This window comes from Amblyomma mixtum, chromosome 5, assembly GCF_055824585.1.
Source record: "Amblyomma mixtum isolate Tamu chromosome 5, ASM5582458v1, whole genome shotgun sequence".
In the NCBI taxonomy this organism is placed as follows: Eukaryota; Metazoa; Arthropoda; class Arachnida; order Ixodida; family Ixodidae; genus Amblyomma; species Amblyomma mixtum.
Genome location: NC_143016.1, coordinates 98,990,939 through 99,005,148, shown reverse-complemented (window position 1 = coordinate 99,005,148; position 14,210 = coordinate 98,990,939). Strand labels below are relative to the sequence as shown.

At 51.3% G+C, this 14,210-nt stretch overlaps 1 protein-coding gene across 2 annotated transcripts in view; it reads left to right on the top strand.

Moving 5' to 3' along the window:
* The window catches only part of LOC149343146 (E3 SUMO-protein ligase PIAS2-like), an 83,416-nt gene that overhangs the window by 24,216 nt on the left and 44,990 nt on the right, over positions 1–14,210 (top strand). For both annotated transcript variants that reach the window (XM_089545687.1, XM_089545688.1), the window contains exon 2: positions 4,483–4,640. In XM_089545687.1, coding sequence (XP_089401813.1) covers positions 4,483–4,640 — 158 coding nt within the window. The remainder of the gene's footprint in view (positions 1–4,482; positions 4,641–14,210) is intronic.

Sequence of the window (14,210 nt, the reverse complement as noted above, 5' to 3'; positions counted from 1 at the left end):
CGGCCACATTGAAGACCGCCACACACAATTCCTTCACGACAAAAAAAAAAAAAAAAAAAACAACCGTCGAAGTTATTCTTGCCTAAGAAAGCAGCTAACCATGAGGCGAAATTGTAATTTTTTCTTATGCCTCTGGCTTGGTTGATTTAGGCAAACATTAAAAATTATTCCGTTTACTGTTGCGATTGTTCAGCTGAGTAAAAAATTTAATTCAGGGGGCACGTTGGCTCTCTAAAGTGCTGCAAGGCGAAAGCGTTTCTTGGCGCACTGTTTGTACCTCTTTAATTTTGTTATTTTTCATATATTTATATTTTCTTATTATTTTATTTTGCTTATTCTTGGATTCTTTTCTTATTTTTTACTTATTTTAATTCATTTATGAAACCCATGCATTCACTAGATGCGCCTTTATTCATGCTGAAACCTCGAGCCTTCGTGGCGTGGCGGAGTGTTAGCGTCTCCACTTCAAATTCCAAAGACCCTGCTTCGATTCTCAGCCTCGACACAGTTTCTTTGACGCCGAAACGCCGACACACTTGCTAACATTCCTTGGTCACGACAGTATGAGGCATTAAAGGCTTTCGTCTTAATACAGGACGACGTTACCATCTGCTGTTTTTTTTCTCACTTCTCGAGCTTTATCCTACTCTAGTAGACGTCACTTCACTGAAGAGCAGCGTGACCTCTGCTCTGACTGAGCCCAAGGCTGAATCCACCCTTGACCGAGGTCTCCGTTTGATTTGGCGACCTTCGGCTGGGTCGCGTGGCGAGGCGGGGGTGCTTCCTTGGGACGAAGTCTTCGCGAATTCGTAGGCCCCTCCTGCGCGCACTGTTTAGAGGTAAGATCACAAAGCCCCAGTCGCACGTGAGGGAAGGCAGGCGGTCTCTTAAAAAAAAAAATCCCGCCTTTTTCTGCGCTTCGGATGCTCGTCCTCCGTCGTCGCTACTGAGATGCGGCTTTTCCTTCGCGAGTCACCGGTTGCTGACCTTGACGCCGGAAAATTTGGCTCGAGGCCAGCCGGGAGGGAAGCGAACTCTCGCCGCTTTCTCACAGGGCTGCGCAAGCCCATTCGGTGCTGGCTTCGTGCTGGTCGAGTTTTTTTTTATTTGTTTCTTTTTGCTTCGGTCCGAGTCGTATGGGAGGGGGTGGGGGGGGGGGGGTAACGCTGCGTTAAACGCGCTGACTTGGGACGTGGCGTTGCAGCAGTGAATGTTTCCTCTATAGTTCTCAGGTGCGCCTGTTGTATAGTCACTGGGAATCGCGAGAGAGAGGGGGAGGGATGAGCTTGCGCCGCCTCGCCGGCTATTCTTAGCTTGCAGAACTCAAACTCGAGGACGTTGCGATGCAACCCCCCCCCCCCCCCCCCCATTCCCCCCCTTTTTCTTTCTGCTATACTGGCGCCAATCTCTGTCGTGTGTCGGAACTTGCCCATGCTTGCCCCATGTTTTAAGCATGAAATGCTTTGAGCTCCCGTTGTCGGCAGTGTGGTGACGTCACGCCGAGACCGAGAGCCAACATCCGGGCACCGAATTCCACTCATCCGGGCACTGAAACGAGAACATCCGGGCACCGTACGACATTTAACGAGATTCAACGAGACTCTCTAAGCCCTCCTACGGGACCGGCATACAAGCGCCGGTTGCTCTCCAAACTAACTAGTCACAAAAAATAACTGCTGCCAGTGTCTTCTCAATGTTCATCGAGAGATCACTCGAGCTGTGCATTTGTTTTTTAAAGCCGATGAGGGTCGTTGTTGTCTTGATAAGTTCTCTTCTGATAATGTGAGATATGTGATAAAAAAAAGAGAGCTTGACTGTCTGGGAATTCATCCGCCGCGAACCGCTTGCGCGCCCTTGGTGATTGGTAGTTAGTTCCCTGTTCGACCGCCGCCGTTAGCGCCAACGTTGGTTCGCATAGGGTGCCTCGATGCCAGCGCTGCTAGTGCGCCCTAGGTTCGCACCGCGAGTCTTTTCCCTCTGTGCTCTTTTTTTTTTTTTGCCAAGCACGTGTTCTCCGTGGCTCACGTGCATTTTCGGTGCCCTGCCGGCGGTGTCGGTGAGCAGTGTAGAGATCAATGTTTGGTCATCTCGCGTGTTGCAATACGGCGTGCCTTAGTAGTGTGAGCCGTTTGGGACTGAATGCGCCGCGGCGGTGATAAGGACGAGATAGCTGCAGGCTGTTAGTGGCGGCTGGCTGCGGCCGAACGCAGACGGTGGCGCAACCTTCGGACGCTGACGTCAAGGGTCCGCGCTGCGGTTGAGGGCTGCGTGACTTCGGAACGGCGTTCCGCGTCCTTGGCGTGTGTTGGCGTTGTGCCAGAAGTGCGTCCGTGCTGCGTCCGTCGTCGCGCACTTTTGCGAACTGTTGGGGAAAAAAAAAAAAAAAACGAAACGGGGAGCAGGTTTTAATTTAAAAAACTCCCAAAGCGCAGTGCAGACTCGTGGCCGCCGCGGTGGCTCAGTGGTTGTGGCGCTCTGCTGCTGACCCAAAAGACGCGGGTTCGATCCCGGCCGCGGCGGTCGCATTTAAATGGAGGCGAAATTCTAGAGGCCCGTGTACTGTGCGATGTCAGCGCACGTTATAAAGATCCCCAGGTGGTCGAAATTTCCGGAGCCCTCCACTACGGCTTCCCTCATAGCCTGAGTCGCTTTGGGGCATTAAGCCCCAATAAACCAATCTTGTAACTCGTGGATTTATATTTTTCTTTTGTAAAATGCGGTAATAGCGGAATGACATTGATGTTTCCAGCAATTCCGCGGTCTTCCCTTCGCCGCTCGTCCTCATTTGCTGGTTTGCGACGCGGTAGCTTTTTCTTTTTCTTTCATTTATGTGAGAGGTTAGGTCACGTTGTGTTTCAGCTCGCAGCTGCAACGGCTCCGAGTTCCCTGTTAGTCGTCGGGCAGCGCGACCTCCGCACGAAGTTCCTAGCGATCAGTCAAGAACGCGCTCACACTGTGATGTCACGGCACTCGCATTGTCGACGTCACCGGCGGCGACAGGACGTCGACGGAGAACGCCCGCCTGCCTAGTCGTCCAGTTTCCGTTGTTGGTTTCGTGCGACATGCGGAGCTGCGGTATTTGTCCTAGATGGATCTGAGGTCGTCCTTTGAATACCTTAGGCACCTTGAAAACTGCGCAGATTGTAGGAATAGAGAGCGACCGTCAGATTGTCGTGGCTGACGGCTTTGCATGGCCGTTTTACAGCGTCTGAATCGGAGCTCTTTGGTCACACCGGTTGGGTAGCACCGCTTCGAGACCAGACTAGTCCCGTCCCGTGACCACGTAGCGGAGGTTGGCGAGATTAGCAGACTGTCGCGCCGCCTATGAGCTGAGGTATCCGTATTCGATGCCACCTTACATTTTAATTTCGCTGCTACATTTGGCTTTTGAGCAACGCCGAAGCGGTTCATCTGAAGGCGGCAAGTGGCGTGACAGTTTTCTGACCTCAGAGTTACGGCCCAGGTCAGACCTACGTGTTTCCTGCGACAAGTTTCGCAACTAGTCTGATCATCGAGCTAGGGTACTAATGACCGCGATAAGCTGTGGTTAAGATGCTGGGAAAGAGTCGCATTCCTTGGAAGGGGCGCCGTTCTTGTCTCTGGCCCTTGGAATGTGCGGCACGACTGCTGCTTATTGCATCCGTCCGTTTAACGTGCATCCCCGCGGCGATGTAGATGCAGCGTTCGGCGACTGAGCCCAACGCCGCGGGTCCTATTTCGGCCCGAGTGCGGCCGCATTTCAATGGAGGCGCGATAGAGGCGACGTCTTCGTAACACGGCTGTGTTTGTTTGATGTTGAAAAATTCGTTAACTCTGCTGTATGACGCTGGACTTAGGAAGTCGCGCGGGAATTCCCGGGCGTGGGGGGAGGAGCTTCCTGACCTGCCGGAGTGACGTAGTGACCCACTCAACCCACTATATGAGGGAGTGACGTCATATAGTGGGTTGACACCTGGATCTGAAGAGTGAATGAAACAATGAAAAGGGCAGGGCATAAAAAAAAGGCTGCTTGCTCTTGCTGAATTTCACGACTTAAGGCTGTTTCACAGGCAAGTGACTGAGCGATGCGGCGAAAAATTTCCAACTGGTTGGAACCTCTTTGCTGTGGCTGCTGGAAACAGGTTTTTGCACCAGGACGGCAGAAATAGGGAGCGGTGAAATGGGTTTTACGCAGCAAGGCGTAAGCATGGTCAATGTTTCTTTAATTCACCATGGGGTCACTAGGTGGTGCTGAACAGGGCAGGCGATTTGCGTCTTGTTGATAAGATGGCCGTGTATCGTAACCGTCCAATTTGCCACATGCGCATTAATAATTCCCAAGGAAGTGGCGCTCAATTCCGCTTGACACTTTTGCCACTTGTATTTGGTAGTATGTCGCTCGTTGAACATGTGCATAGCACTTGCCTGTTGTTCACACGTATGCGTGCGTCGGCTTGTCATGCTAGCACCTGGCCTTACTGTCGGCGTCTTTTCTCTTTGCAGCAAATGATATTGAACTTCCGTGTGTCGGAGCTTCAGGTGTTGCTGGGGTTCGCGGGCCGCAACAAGTCTGGCAAGAAGACGGACCTCCAGGGACGGGCCCTTGAGCTGCTGCGTGTTCACTCCACACCCATCTTCATGAAAATCAGGGAACTGCACAAGTGAGCAGCTGCTGCGTTTCCTTCCCTCCTTCTCACTCCCCCCGCTATGGAGGCAGGCAAGCAATGGGGCCTGTCACGAAGCTGGTGGGGCGGCGCATTGCAGCACCAGCACCCGTGGAAAAAGTGTGGTGTCAGCTGAGCCACCGTGGCGCAATAAATACCATGGGGAAGCTCAAATCGCGTTAAGAGGAATGCGGTAGCATTATATTTCACGTTTGTCACAGCTTCTGTTGCAACTTCTGTGTGTCTGTGTCAGTTTCTTTGCAATCGTCGGTCTATCAACAACCATATTCAGTCCGGTGACCAGATTGCCACCTGCCACAGTGGGCAGGTTGGGATGACTTTGCAAGGTCACGTTGCCCTTCTCAACCATTGGCGAATTTCGTTTCACTGGACAATGGGTGGGGCGGGAGGGGGGGATGGTTTGGTCTGAGGACAACTGTAATGCCTTCGCATTAAAATTGCATCTACCTTCTTGGTCCAGCGGTCGTGGCCGAGTAGTGTACCTGTGTGATACATGCTTGCTGCACACGCCATGACTACTGCAAATATAACTGGGTCCACTCACGCCTCTCGTCCCAAGCGGCAGGTTGTATGCGGGGTCTTGCCTTTGCATCCGGGGTCTGAGCGTTGCTGCTGAGTGCAGTGAGAACTGAAGGCGACGTCAGCTGCTGCTGGTGGCCACCATGTACTGCACATTCATTTTGCCACGTTGGACGTTGGGCGCAGCAACGTCTCTTCTGTTTCTATGCCAGCTACATCACTAGCATTGCGAACGGGCGCCTCACCACAATGTTTCACCAGTTACATGGAGTGGTGGCCTACATCATGTTAACACTTTTGACACACAAGTCACAACAGTCCGGAAGCCAGTTAGAAAATATAAAAGAAGGGTTTTACTGGCTTTTGCACATTTAACGTGATACAGAGAAACAAAAAAGTAAACGCACAGTTGTCGCACAAAACTCACGGAAACGTCCGTCAAGAACAAACGTTGACGAGCCGCCTTTCCCCGACACACACACACACACACACACACACACACACACACACACACCATCCTCTCTCTCTCTCTTTCCAGCCATGCCTTAACAATGCCCTTCAGGCTTCCTAACATAGGGGGTGCCAGCAAGCGGCTGGTAAAGGAAAGTCTACACTCGGCCGTCCTGAAGTGTTAACGTCCGTGTTAAGTAAAAAAAATTGCAGAAGTTAACAACACACACACAGAGGATGGAAACACAGACAATGGCTGTTTTCAAAGAACGCAGTCTTGCAACCTGGCTGGTGCTACTCGCTGCCTGCGTGGGCGTCTCACTGCTAAAGGCTCATCGAGCTGATTCTTGTCCATGTTGTGCTTGGACTCGTCTGACGCTTCGTCGTCTAGATGGGATGTCTTACTTGTTGACCACACCTTCTACTGTGAAATGTGTGCTGTCGTTGCGAATCTGTTTCTGGCATTATTTTTGAACTCTGCCGCTCTGTATGTGTCAGCAGGCAACACTTCAGTTATCACTAGAGGGCCTCGGTACTTGGGTTGCGTCTTAGACGGGTTTCCCACGTGTTGGGGCCCTGCCTTCAAAAACACCACTTCGCCCACATCATACATCCTTGCGGGGTAATGCTGGTTGTCATACGCTTGCTTACTCTTTTCTTGTTCTTCTCGCAGGTGCAGCCGTACTGTTTCTCTTACTTCACTCGGGTTCTTCCATACGTCTTCACCGTCCATTGCTACCTGTTGTAGGGCTAACCCATAAAAGGCTGGTTTGTAGCCATGAAGCATTTCAAAAGGGGGTCTTGCCCGTGCTTTTGTTCACAGAGTTGTTTAGGCTGCACTCAACGTACTCGAGATTGGTATCCCAATCCCGATGCTCTGGGTCCTTCATTGCCGTGGTGATAACGGGTAACACTGTACGATTCACTCGTTCCACCTGTCCATTGGCTTGGGGGTGACGTGTCGAGTTCAAGATGTATCGAACTGCCCGAGTCGCACAAAACCCCTCAAAGGCTCTTGAGGTGAAGCAACTTCCCCGGTCCTTGATGATGGTCTGAGGTAGACCCCTCTCGAGGATGAATTCTTCCTCTGCTTGAAGTACATACTTGGTCGATGCATCGCGAGTGGGAAAAAGTCGCACAAACTTCGTCAAGTTGTCAACGATTACTAGAAGGTGTTGGTTCCGTCTCTTGCTTAGAATGAACGGACCCATGTGATCCAAGTGCACCGTCTCAAAAGGGCCGGGTGGAATAGGGTTGAGAAGTCCTTCTTTCTTCCCACCAGGGACCTTGTTGAAGATGCACTCCAAACACTGTGCAATGTGTTTTCGCACGTAGCTGCACATCCGAGGAAACCAAAAAGTCTGTTGGATCTTTGCCACAGTTCTGTCCACTGAGAAATGACCAAGCAGGTCATGGCATCGCACCACGACTGCCTTCCTCATACATTTTGGTAACACAAACTTCATTACTTTCTCCCTGTCATAGTTGATGATCCGCATAAGTCGGCCGTCCTTGAGTACGTAGTCCTTTGTTCTGTTCTTGTCTTCTCTCGAATGGCCGTGTACCGGCTGCTCCAGTATTTGTATAAGTTGTCGCAGCTCTTCATCTCCTGGTGAATAAAAGGGGGGGGGGGGGGGGGTACTGCGCACAAAAAGACAAGGACAAGAAGATAACACAACAAGCGCAGACTCGCGACTAACTTTATTTGAAAACACGATACTCCTTTTATAGTTTCAAACTGTCACATCACACACATGTGGAAACCGTGTGGAAAGGAGTATCGTGTTTTCAAATAAAGTTAGTCGTGAGTCTGCGCTTGTTGTGTTATCTTCTTGTCCTTGTCTTTTTGTGCGCAGTACCCCCCCCCCCCCCCCCCCCCTTTTATTCACCATGATTGACCGACTAGCCCAACAACGTACGCTCTTAATCTTCATCTCCTCTTTGGGTGGCAACTATCTGGTCTTCTAGACTGCAGGTTAGGCACACCTCCAAGCATTTCTCCAAAAAGTCATCCATGGTATCACACGGACACTCCACTGGTTCTTGACTCAACGAGTCTACATGCTGCATCTGTGTACCCGGCCGATGCTTGTCTGCGAAGTGAAATCCCTGGATGAGGTCATACCAGCGAGCAATCTGAGGTTTTTGTGTGCGCTGTGCATTCAAATAAACCAGCGCCTGACAGTCTGTAACAACTGTAAAATGAATGCCAAAGAGTAGGAAATGCAGTCGATCCACTAACCACACAATGGCCATCAGTTCAAATCTCGTAGAGTGGTATTTGCTCTCCGCTTCGGTTGTTTTCTTGCTTACACAGTAAACAAGATGCCAGTTGTTTCCTTCTCGTTGTAGCAACATCCCTGCTATTCCTTTGGAACTGGCGTCTGTGTGCAGTCCTGTTTCTGTCCCGGGATCAAACAACTGCAACACATTGGCTTTGATGTGAGCTTCCTCTTAAGCTCCTGGAAACTGCTTTCTTGATCTCCCTTCCACTCGAACGCTACTTCCTTCTTGGTTAGCCTTGTGAGTGGTTCAGCAACCAGGGCGTACTTGTGGATGAATTTCCTAAGGAACCCGCTCAATCCAAGGCTTACATCGTGCACGTCCCTCAGGGTGGTGAACTCGGCGATTGCCTTTGTTTTGGCTTCTCCTGGCTGTACCTGTCCCCCCATCAGACGGAACCCCAGGAAGTCCACACTGTCATTTGCAAATGAACACTTGCTCAGTCGCAGCGTCAACCCTGCATCACTAAATGCCTGAAGGACTTGACGTAACCGGAGGATCATCTCGTTCCAACCTTTTGCCGGTATAAGCACATCATCCAAATAGCACTTGATTCCATCCCTTAGTGGTCCAAGTACTCGGTTCATAAGCCGTTGGAGCACTGCAGGCACATTTGTAAGGCTGAAAATCATTCGTTCAAATTGACCAGTCTCGTCTGGAGTGATGGAACGCTGTTTTCTTCTTGGCTTCTGTCAGGGGTACTTGCAGGTAGCCCTGAGCTAGGTCTAGGACGCTGTAGAAGGTTGCTCCTGCAAGACCTTCGAATTGATCATCAGTGTTTGGAAGGGGATACTTCTCCTTCACAGTCTGAGCATTCAGTCTGCGATAGTCAACAGCCAAGCGCTTCTTACCGTTCTTCTTGTCTACAACAAGCACAGGGCTTGCATAATCAGAGTTTGTCTCGGTCACCAGACCAAGGTCCTTCCACTCTTGAACGATTTTTCTAATTGTTTCTCGCTCTTCGGCGTTTGTTCGATGTGGTCGCAATGCAACAGGGGTGCTTCCCGGGACCTCAGCAATGTCCATCTCCAACGCCGTCGTGCAACCCAGTTCTGTCGCATTCATTGCGAAACATTGTCGGAATTCGTTCAAAACATCTGCCAGTTCTGAATGCTATAACTCCATCACAGAGGGTCCCATACGCACCTCACAGCGCCGTATCGGCTGTCGCTCAGGTAGCATGCACACTTCCTTGCTCATGCTATTTCCCTTCTCTGCGTAATCCACGCTCGGGTCTCCAGCAAAAACTTCCAGTACCTCTACTGGTGTTGCTCTCCCAAGTGGCTGACCTTTCAGTATGACAGCTTCACCATCACCTATTGGCTGCATGGGAACCGTGACTTCGCCCATCTTCATGTCAGGTCGAACATCTTGTCCACAGTGTCTGTACAGCATGGGGGTTGTGAGACTTTGCTCAGCAGTCAGGGTAATCCAGTTCAGAGTGTCTTTTTGTAAAACAGACTCCTCCCTAGCCTTCAACCCAAGTCTTTGGTGGACTTATAGGGCTCCAGGTGAGTGAACGGACAGATGTGACATAAGGCAATTCAGTGAATGTCCTTCCGACTAACGGATTGGGCTTCATCTTGGACTACAAGTATGGCTATGTCCCTTGCCAAAACGCCGTCAATGACTAAATCCGCCTTGCGTTTTCCAATGCTCTTTTTCGCGTGCACAGAGCTACTTCCGAAACCGTACAGGGCCGTTGCCTCAGGGACAATTTCTGAGCAACATCTTGCTGCTGCAGATGCACGCAGGAGACAGCCAGAGCTGCCTGTGTCAATGAGTCCAACGAGAGTGAACTTTCCATTTAGTGTAACTTCTTCCAGTAACACGCTCACGCTCTTGGCCTCCCATACTGGCTCATTCACCGTATTTGCTTCATTTCGCTGCGATACTTCCTTGCAGTGATGCTGTGTGTGATTCGTTACGTTGCAGCGAAAACACTTCATTGGTCGTTTTGGTTGCGGACAGTCTCTCGCCAAATGACCGAACTGGCTGCAGTTGTAGCAACTTCGCTCTCCTTTTTCATTTGACAGAGGGGGCCTCCGATTCTTGGTACTTCCCTCGTCGACTGATTTCCTTGCATGCAACGCGCTAGCGTTCTGAGCACGAGCTTCGTTGCTCATAGGTCTACGCTCACGCGCTGAACCGAAAAACTCATGCCTCTCATGCTCAGTCCTCTCGAATTCTTGTATGTCGTGCAGGATGTCATCGTCGTCTTCATGACTTTTTCCGAGCAGCATCGTGCTGAGTTGTTTCGAGCGTAGTCCTGTAATCACCTGTTCACGAGTGTCCCAGAAGTCCAAGTTCACCTCCCTTCAGAATCACACTTTGGCATGAAAATAAGCCACTGAGCCTTCGCTGCGCTGTTGTACAAGCTCGGGCATTTTCCGCCAGCCTTCTGCCGCACGTGTTTGGCTCACGAAGGTTCGCCGAAAACGCTGTTCAAAATCCTTCCAAGTTCTGATTTCGGATCTCCTCGAACGTAGCCAATCTCTCGCAGGTCTGGTCAAACGGGACTTCGCGGTCTCAAGCATGAAAGACTCTGGCCAGCTGTGTAGCGTCGCCGTTGTACGAAGATTTTCAATCCAGTCCTTTGCTGAGGGTGCGTCCTCGCAGCCGTCAGAAGTCGTTATGTTGTTACTGAGGTCGGGCATTACCTGGAACGCAGCGATGCCACCCGGCATCCCTGCTGACACGGGCTGCGGCGTCGCTGTCTGAGTCAAGTGTTCCAATAGAGTTGTCCCGATATGGTCCTTTTCCATGAGAACATTCAATAGTTCGTGCATAGAAATACCATCACCCTGTTTGCCACTCATTGCCGAAAGAGGATCACGCACAGTCACACCACTCTCGTTGTCGCCATCAGCTGAGACTCCCCCGGTCGGAATTTCGTCTTTGATCATGGCGTCGTTCGCGTCTCACAACTGCCGCTCTGTTCTCTAGGCCTAAAATCCTGCGTTGGAATATCCCACTTCTGAGATGTTAACACTTTTGACACTCAGGTAACACCAGTCCGGAAGCTGGTTAGAAAATGTAAAAGAAGGGTTTTACTGGCTTTCGCACATTTAACGTGGTACAGAGAAAAGAAAAAGGAAACGCACGGTTGTCGCACAAAACTCATGGAAACGTCCGTCAAGAACACACGCTGACGAGAGCCGCCTTTCCCCGACACACACACACACACACACCATCCTCTCTCTTTTTCCAGCCGTGCCTTAACAATGCCCTTCACGCTCCCTAACATAGGGGGCGCCAGCAAGCGGCTGGTAAGGAAAAGTCTACAATCATAGCCCAGACTTTGGCATAACTGTTTAATGCTTCTTTATAGATTGTTTTGACAAACGCTTTTAGCTAATTTCCGGAGCCCTTCACTACGGCATCTCTCATAGCCTCAGTCGCTTTGGGACGTTAAACCCCAATAAACCAAACCAAGCATTTAGCTCTGGGAATTGTGCCTACAGCAATGATTCTGATGGGAAGTTGGGTGCATCAAGTGGGCTTAGCTGTGCCCTTCAGACAAGCCAGTGTTTATGGCATTTGGCTGCTGACCCGAAAGACGTGAGTTCGATCCCGGCCACGGCAATCGAATTTCTATGGAGGCGAAATTCTAGAGGCCCGTGTACTGTGTGGTTTCAGTGCACATTAAAGAACCTCGTGTGGTCGAAATTTCCGGAGCCTTTCACGACATCCCTCATAGCCTGAGTCGCTTTGGGACGTTAAACCCTCATAAACCCATGAAAAGTAAACAACCAGAAATGAGTTAAGCGGCTAACTAGTTAACATATTTACCGATTTTCTGATGTCCTACAACGTAGGTATTATTGTGCTGCAAAAGCCGTCTTGATACTTCAAAAAGCCTGTTTTTACAAGTTTTGGTTCTCCTTCGCTGAAACAGTTGATATAAACAAACTCCTGTGACAACAACAACCAAAATACGTAACGGCCGGTCAAGGTGCTTTGGCCTGGCTGCTACAGGGTACGATGCCGGTGGCCGCCACGCTTTTGTTTTTACGCAATTTTGGGTGCTATTTGCTCGTATGTTGTAGCTGTTCCTTTTGCACCTGGCAGCCACGGCAAGTAATTAGGGTATCTGCGACGGCCAAACACTGTGCTTGGCCAGCCTGGCCCAATGGCGGTGCACGCCGGCAATGTTCACTCCTTCCTTTCATGGCGGACTGCGCGGCATTTTTCACTGCCCGAATTTCACAGTGAAACTTGTGGGTTTCTAAGTGGACACAGGCCACCACCCACCGCGGGTTCGAGCTTCGCGCGAGCCAAGGGCCCCGATCAGCCGTCACCACACACACACTGGGACACCGATGCGGTGCACTCAACCTCCGCTGGGAGGAGAGCGATTCGCCGCAAAGAAATAGGCCTCCAAGTTCACAAAGGAGACGTTTATTCACATCGTCCTCCAGCTGATACACACACACTCAATAGTCACCCCGTCCCGGGGGCGCGCGAGGAGCAAGGCTCCGCTGCGCGCACGAAGCGACTCGAGTAATGCGCACCGCTAGCACGCCGCTGCAGGAGAATGTCCCCGCGGCAGTGCTGTGATCTCTCTCTCGTGTCGACCGTTGGGCCGGTTGCGAGAGAGAGTGGGCATTCAACGCAAGGTACGCCTGTCAGAGGTCGCTGGACCCCGCTGGACAGGCTCGAGCCGCTGCAGGTCAGAGGACACGTGCGGGCGAGCTCGAGTAAGCACTGGTCCGAACGGCAAAGCCGGCACGGACAAACAGTAGCGTACGCACCTTACGCTGTCTCGGAGGGATCTCTCTCTCTCTGGGCCCCGCTCGGACGGTCGCGCGGTGCGCGGCCGCCCAGAGCGGGTCCCGGATTCCCGCCAAAAGGCGCCAATGGCAAAGGCCCTTGGGGAGCCGGGGCGGAGCTGTGGCTAAATGACAGTGATTAGTCACCCAGCCGCCTCTCCACCGCCTGAGGCGGGAGCAAGGGAAAGAGGAGAAACAACGCGGGAGGCCGGCAAGCCGCGCAAAGGCGACGGCGGTAAGCCAGGATTCCCACACACTTCTCCCCTTGGAGGTCGGCCTTAAAGCGACGGACTGTAGAGAGCTAGTCAAAAAACGAGTATGCGGGGAAAACTGACGAGTGCTTTAGAACTGTACAGATAGGAAGCCCCAATAAAATGGTTTACTTCAACGTATCATAAAATATATGCCTTAACAGGTTGCTGAATCGCGTTAAGGCCCATACACACTTGCGAGTTGCTTGCAACCAGGCAACTGCTCAACAACACCGTTGTTCAGCACTTGCAAGCGCGACCTGCAGGTTGCCTTCTCGTTAGATTCTTGTATGTAGTGAGAACTCTCCGGGATGATGTTGTTCGCGTGCTTTTCAGAGTTTAGTCTGCTTTGGCCGCGTCTCCTGCACTCGCGCTCGGCTCCCTAAAGTGCTATCCACATGTCGACCCGAGCGAAAAGGAGTATGTCATGGCAGTTTTGCTGTGCACCGCGTCCTTACAAGCGTCATGATTACAGGGGCGCGCTTCTCAGGGTTGGCCTGCCGGCATCAGAAAAATGTGCTAACATTGTTTGTTTGCGTTCAGCCGCTGCAGGCATCAGAGAAATGTGCTGATATTGTTTGTTTGCGTTCATACCAAGCTGTGGAGTAGAGGAATGTCGAAAATGAATCATTTTTGAGGTTCTTTGGCTAACACCGAGTTTCTGGTTGAAGGGATAACTGCAGTACTATCAAATTTCTCCCCATAGCCGCTTTGCTGCTGTCCAGTGCGGCTCGCCAGCTAGTTCTGCTAGCAGGCGAGTCACAGTAATGGATGTCCTCTGGGACCTGCTGCAGCCTCTTCACATTGCATAGGCATCTGCCATCGAGCAGTCTCTTCCTTCTTGACCCGCGCCTCTGCAGCTGTGGCCCTCTTCGGTCTACTCTCCTCCTGGACAGGATTAGCAAAAAAAAAAAAAACTTTGTGGCATGCCATCTAGCACACGAGAGCTAGCGGAATGTGAGGGCAGTAGGAGGGGCCTTGTTTTGCCGAAACGGGCTGATCTGACTGCCATTGACCGAGGCGACGTGTCCATAGTGCCTGCACTCTTCATTCAGTTAGCCTGTGTATTAGTTTCTTAGCCTCAAAAGTGTATTTCACAACTTGGGCGGAATTGTTCGACTACATCGCATGCTGACGCTAGCAGCTTGGCTCTGCTTTGACTCGAGCTTTCTTTCGGCCCTGCCGGTGTTTCATTATATCCCCCAAGCTCTGACAGCTTCCTTACCTCAGTAAGGAAGCCTTCACTGCAGTGAGGCCCCCCTCGTGTCAAT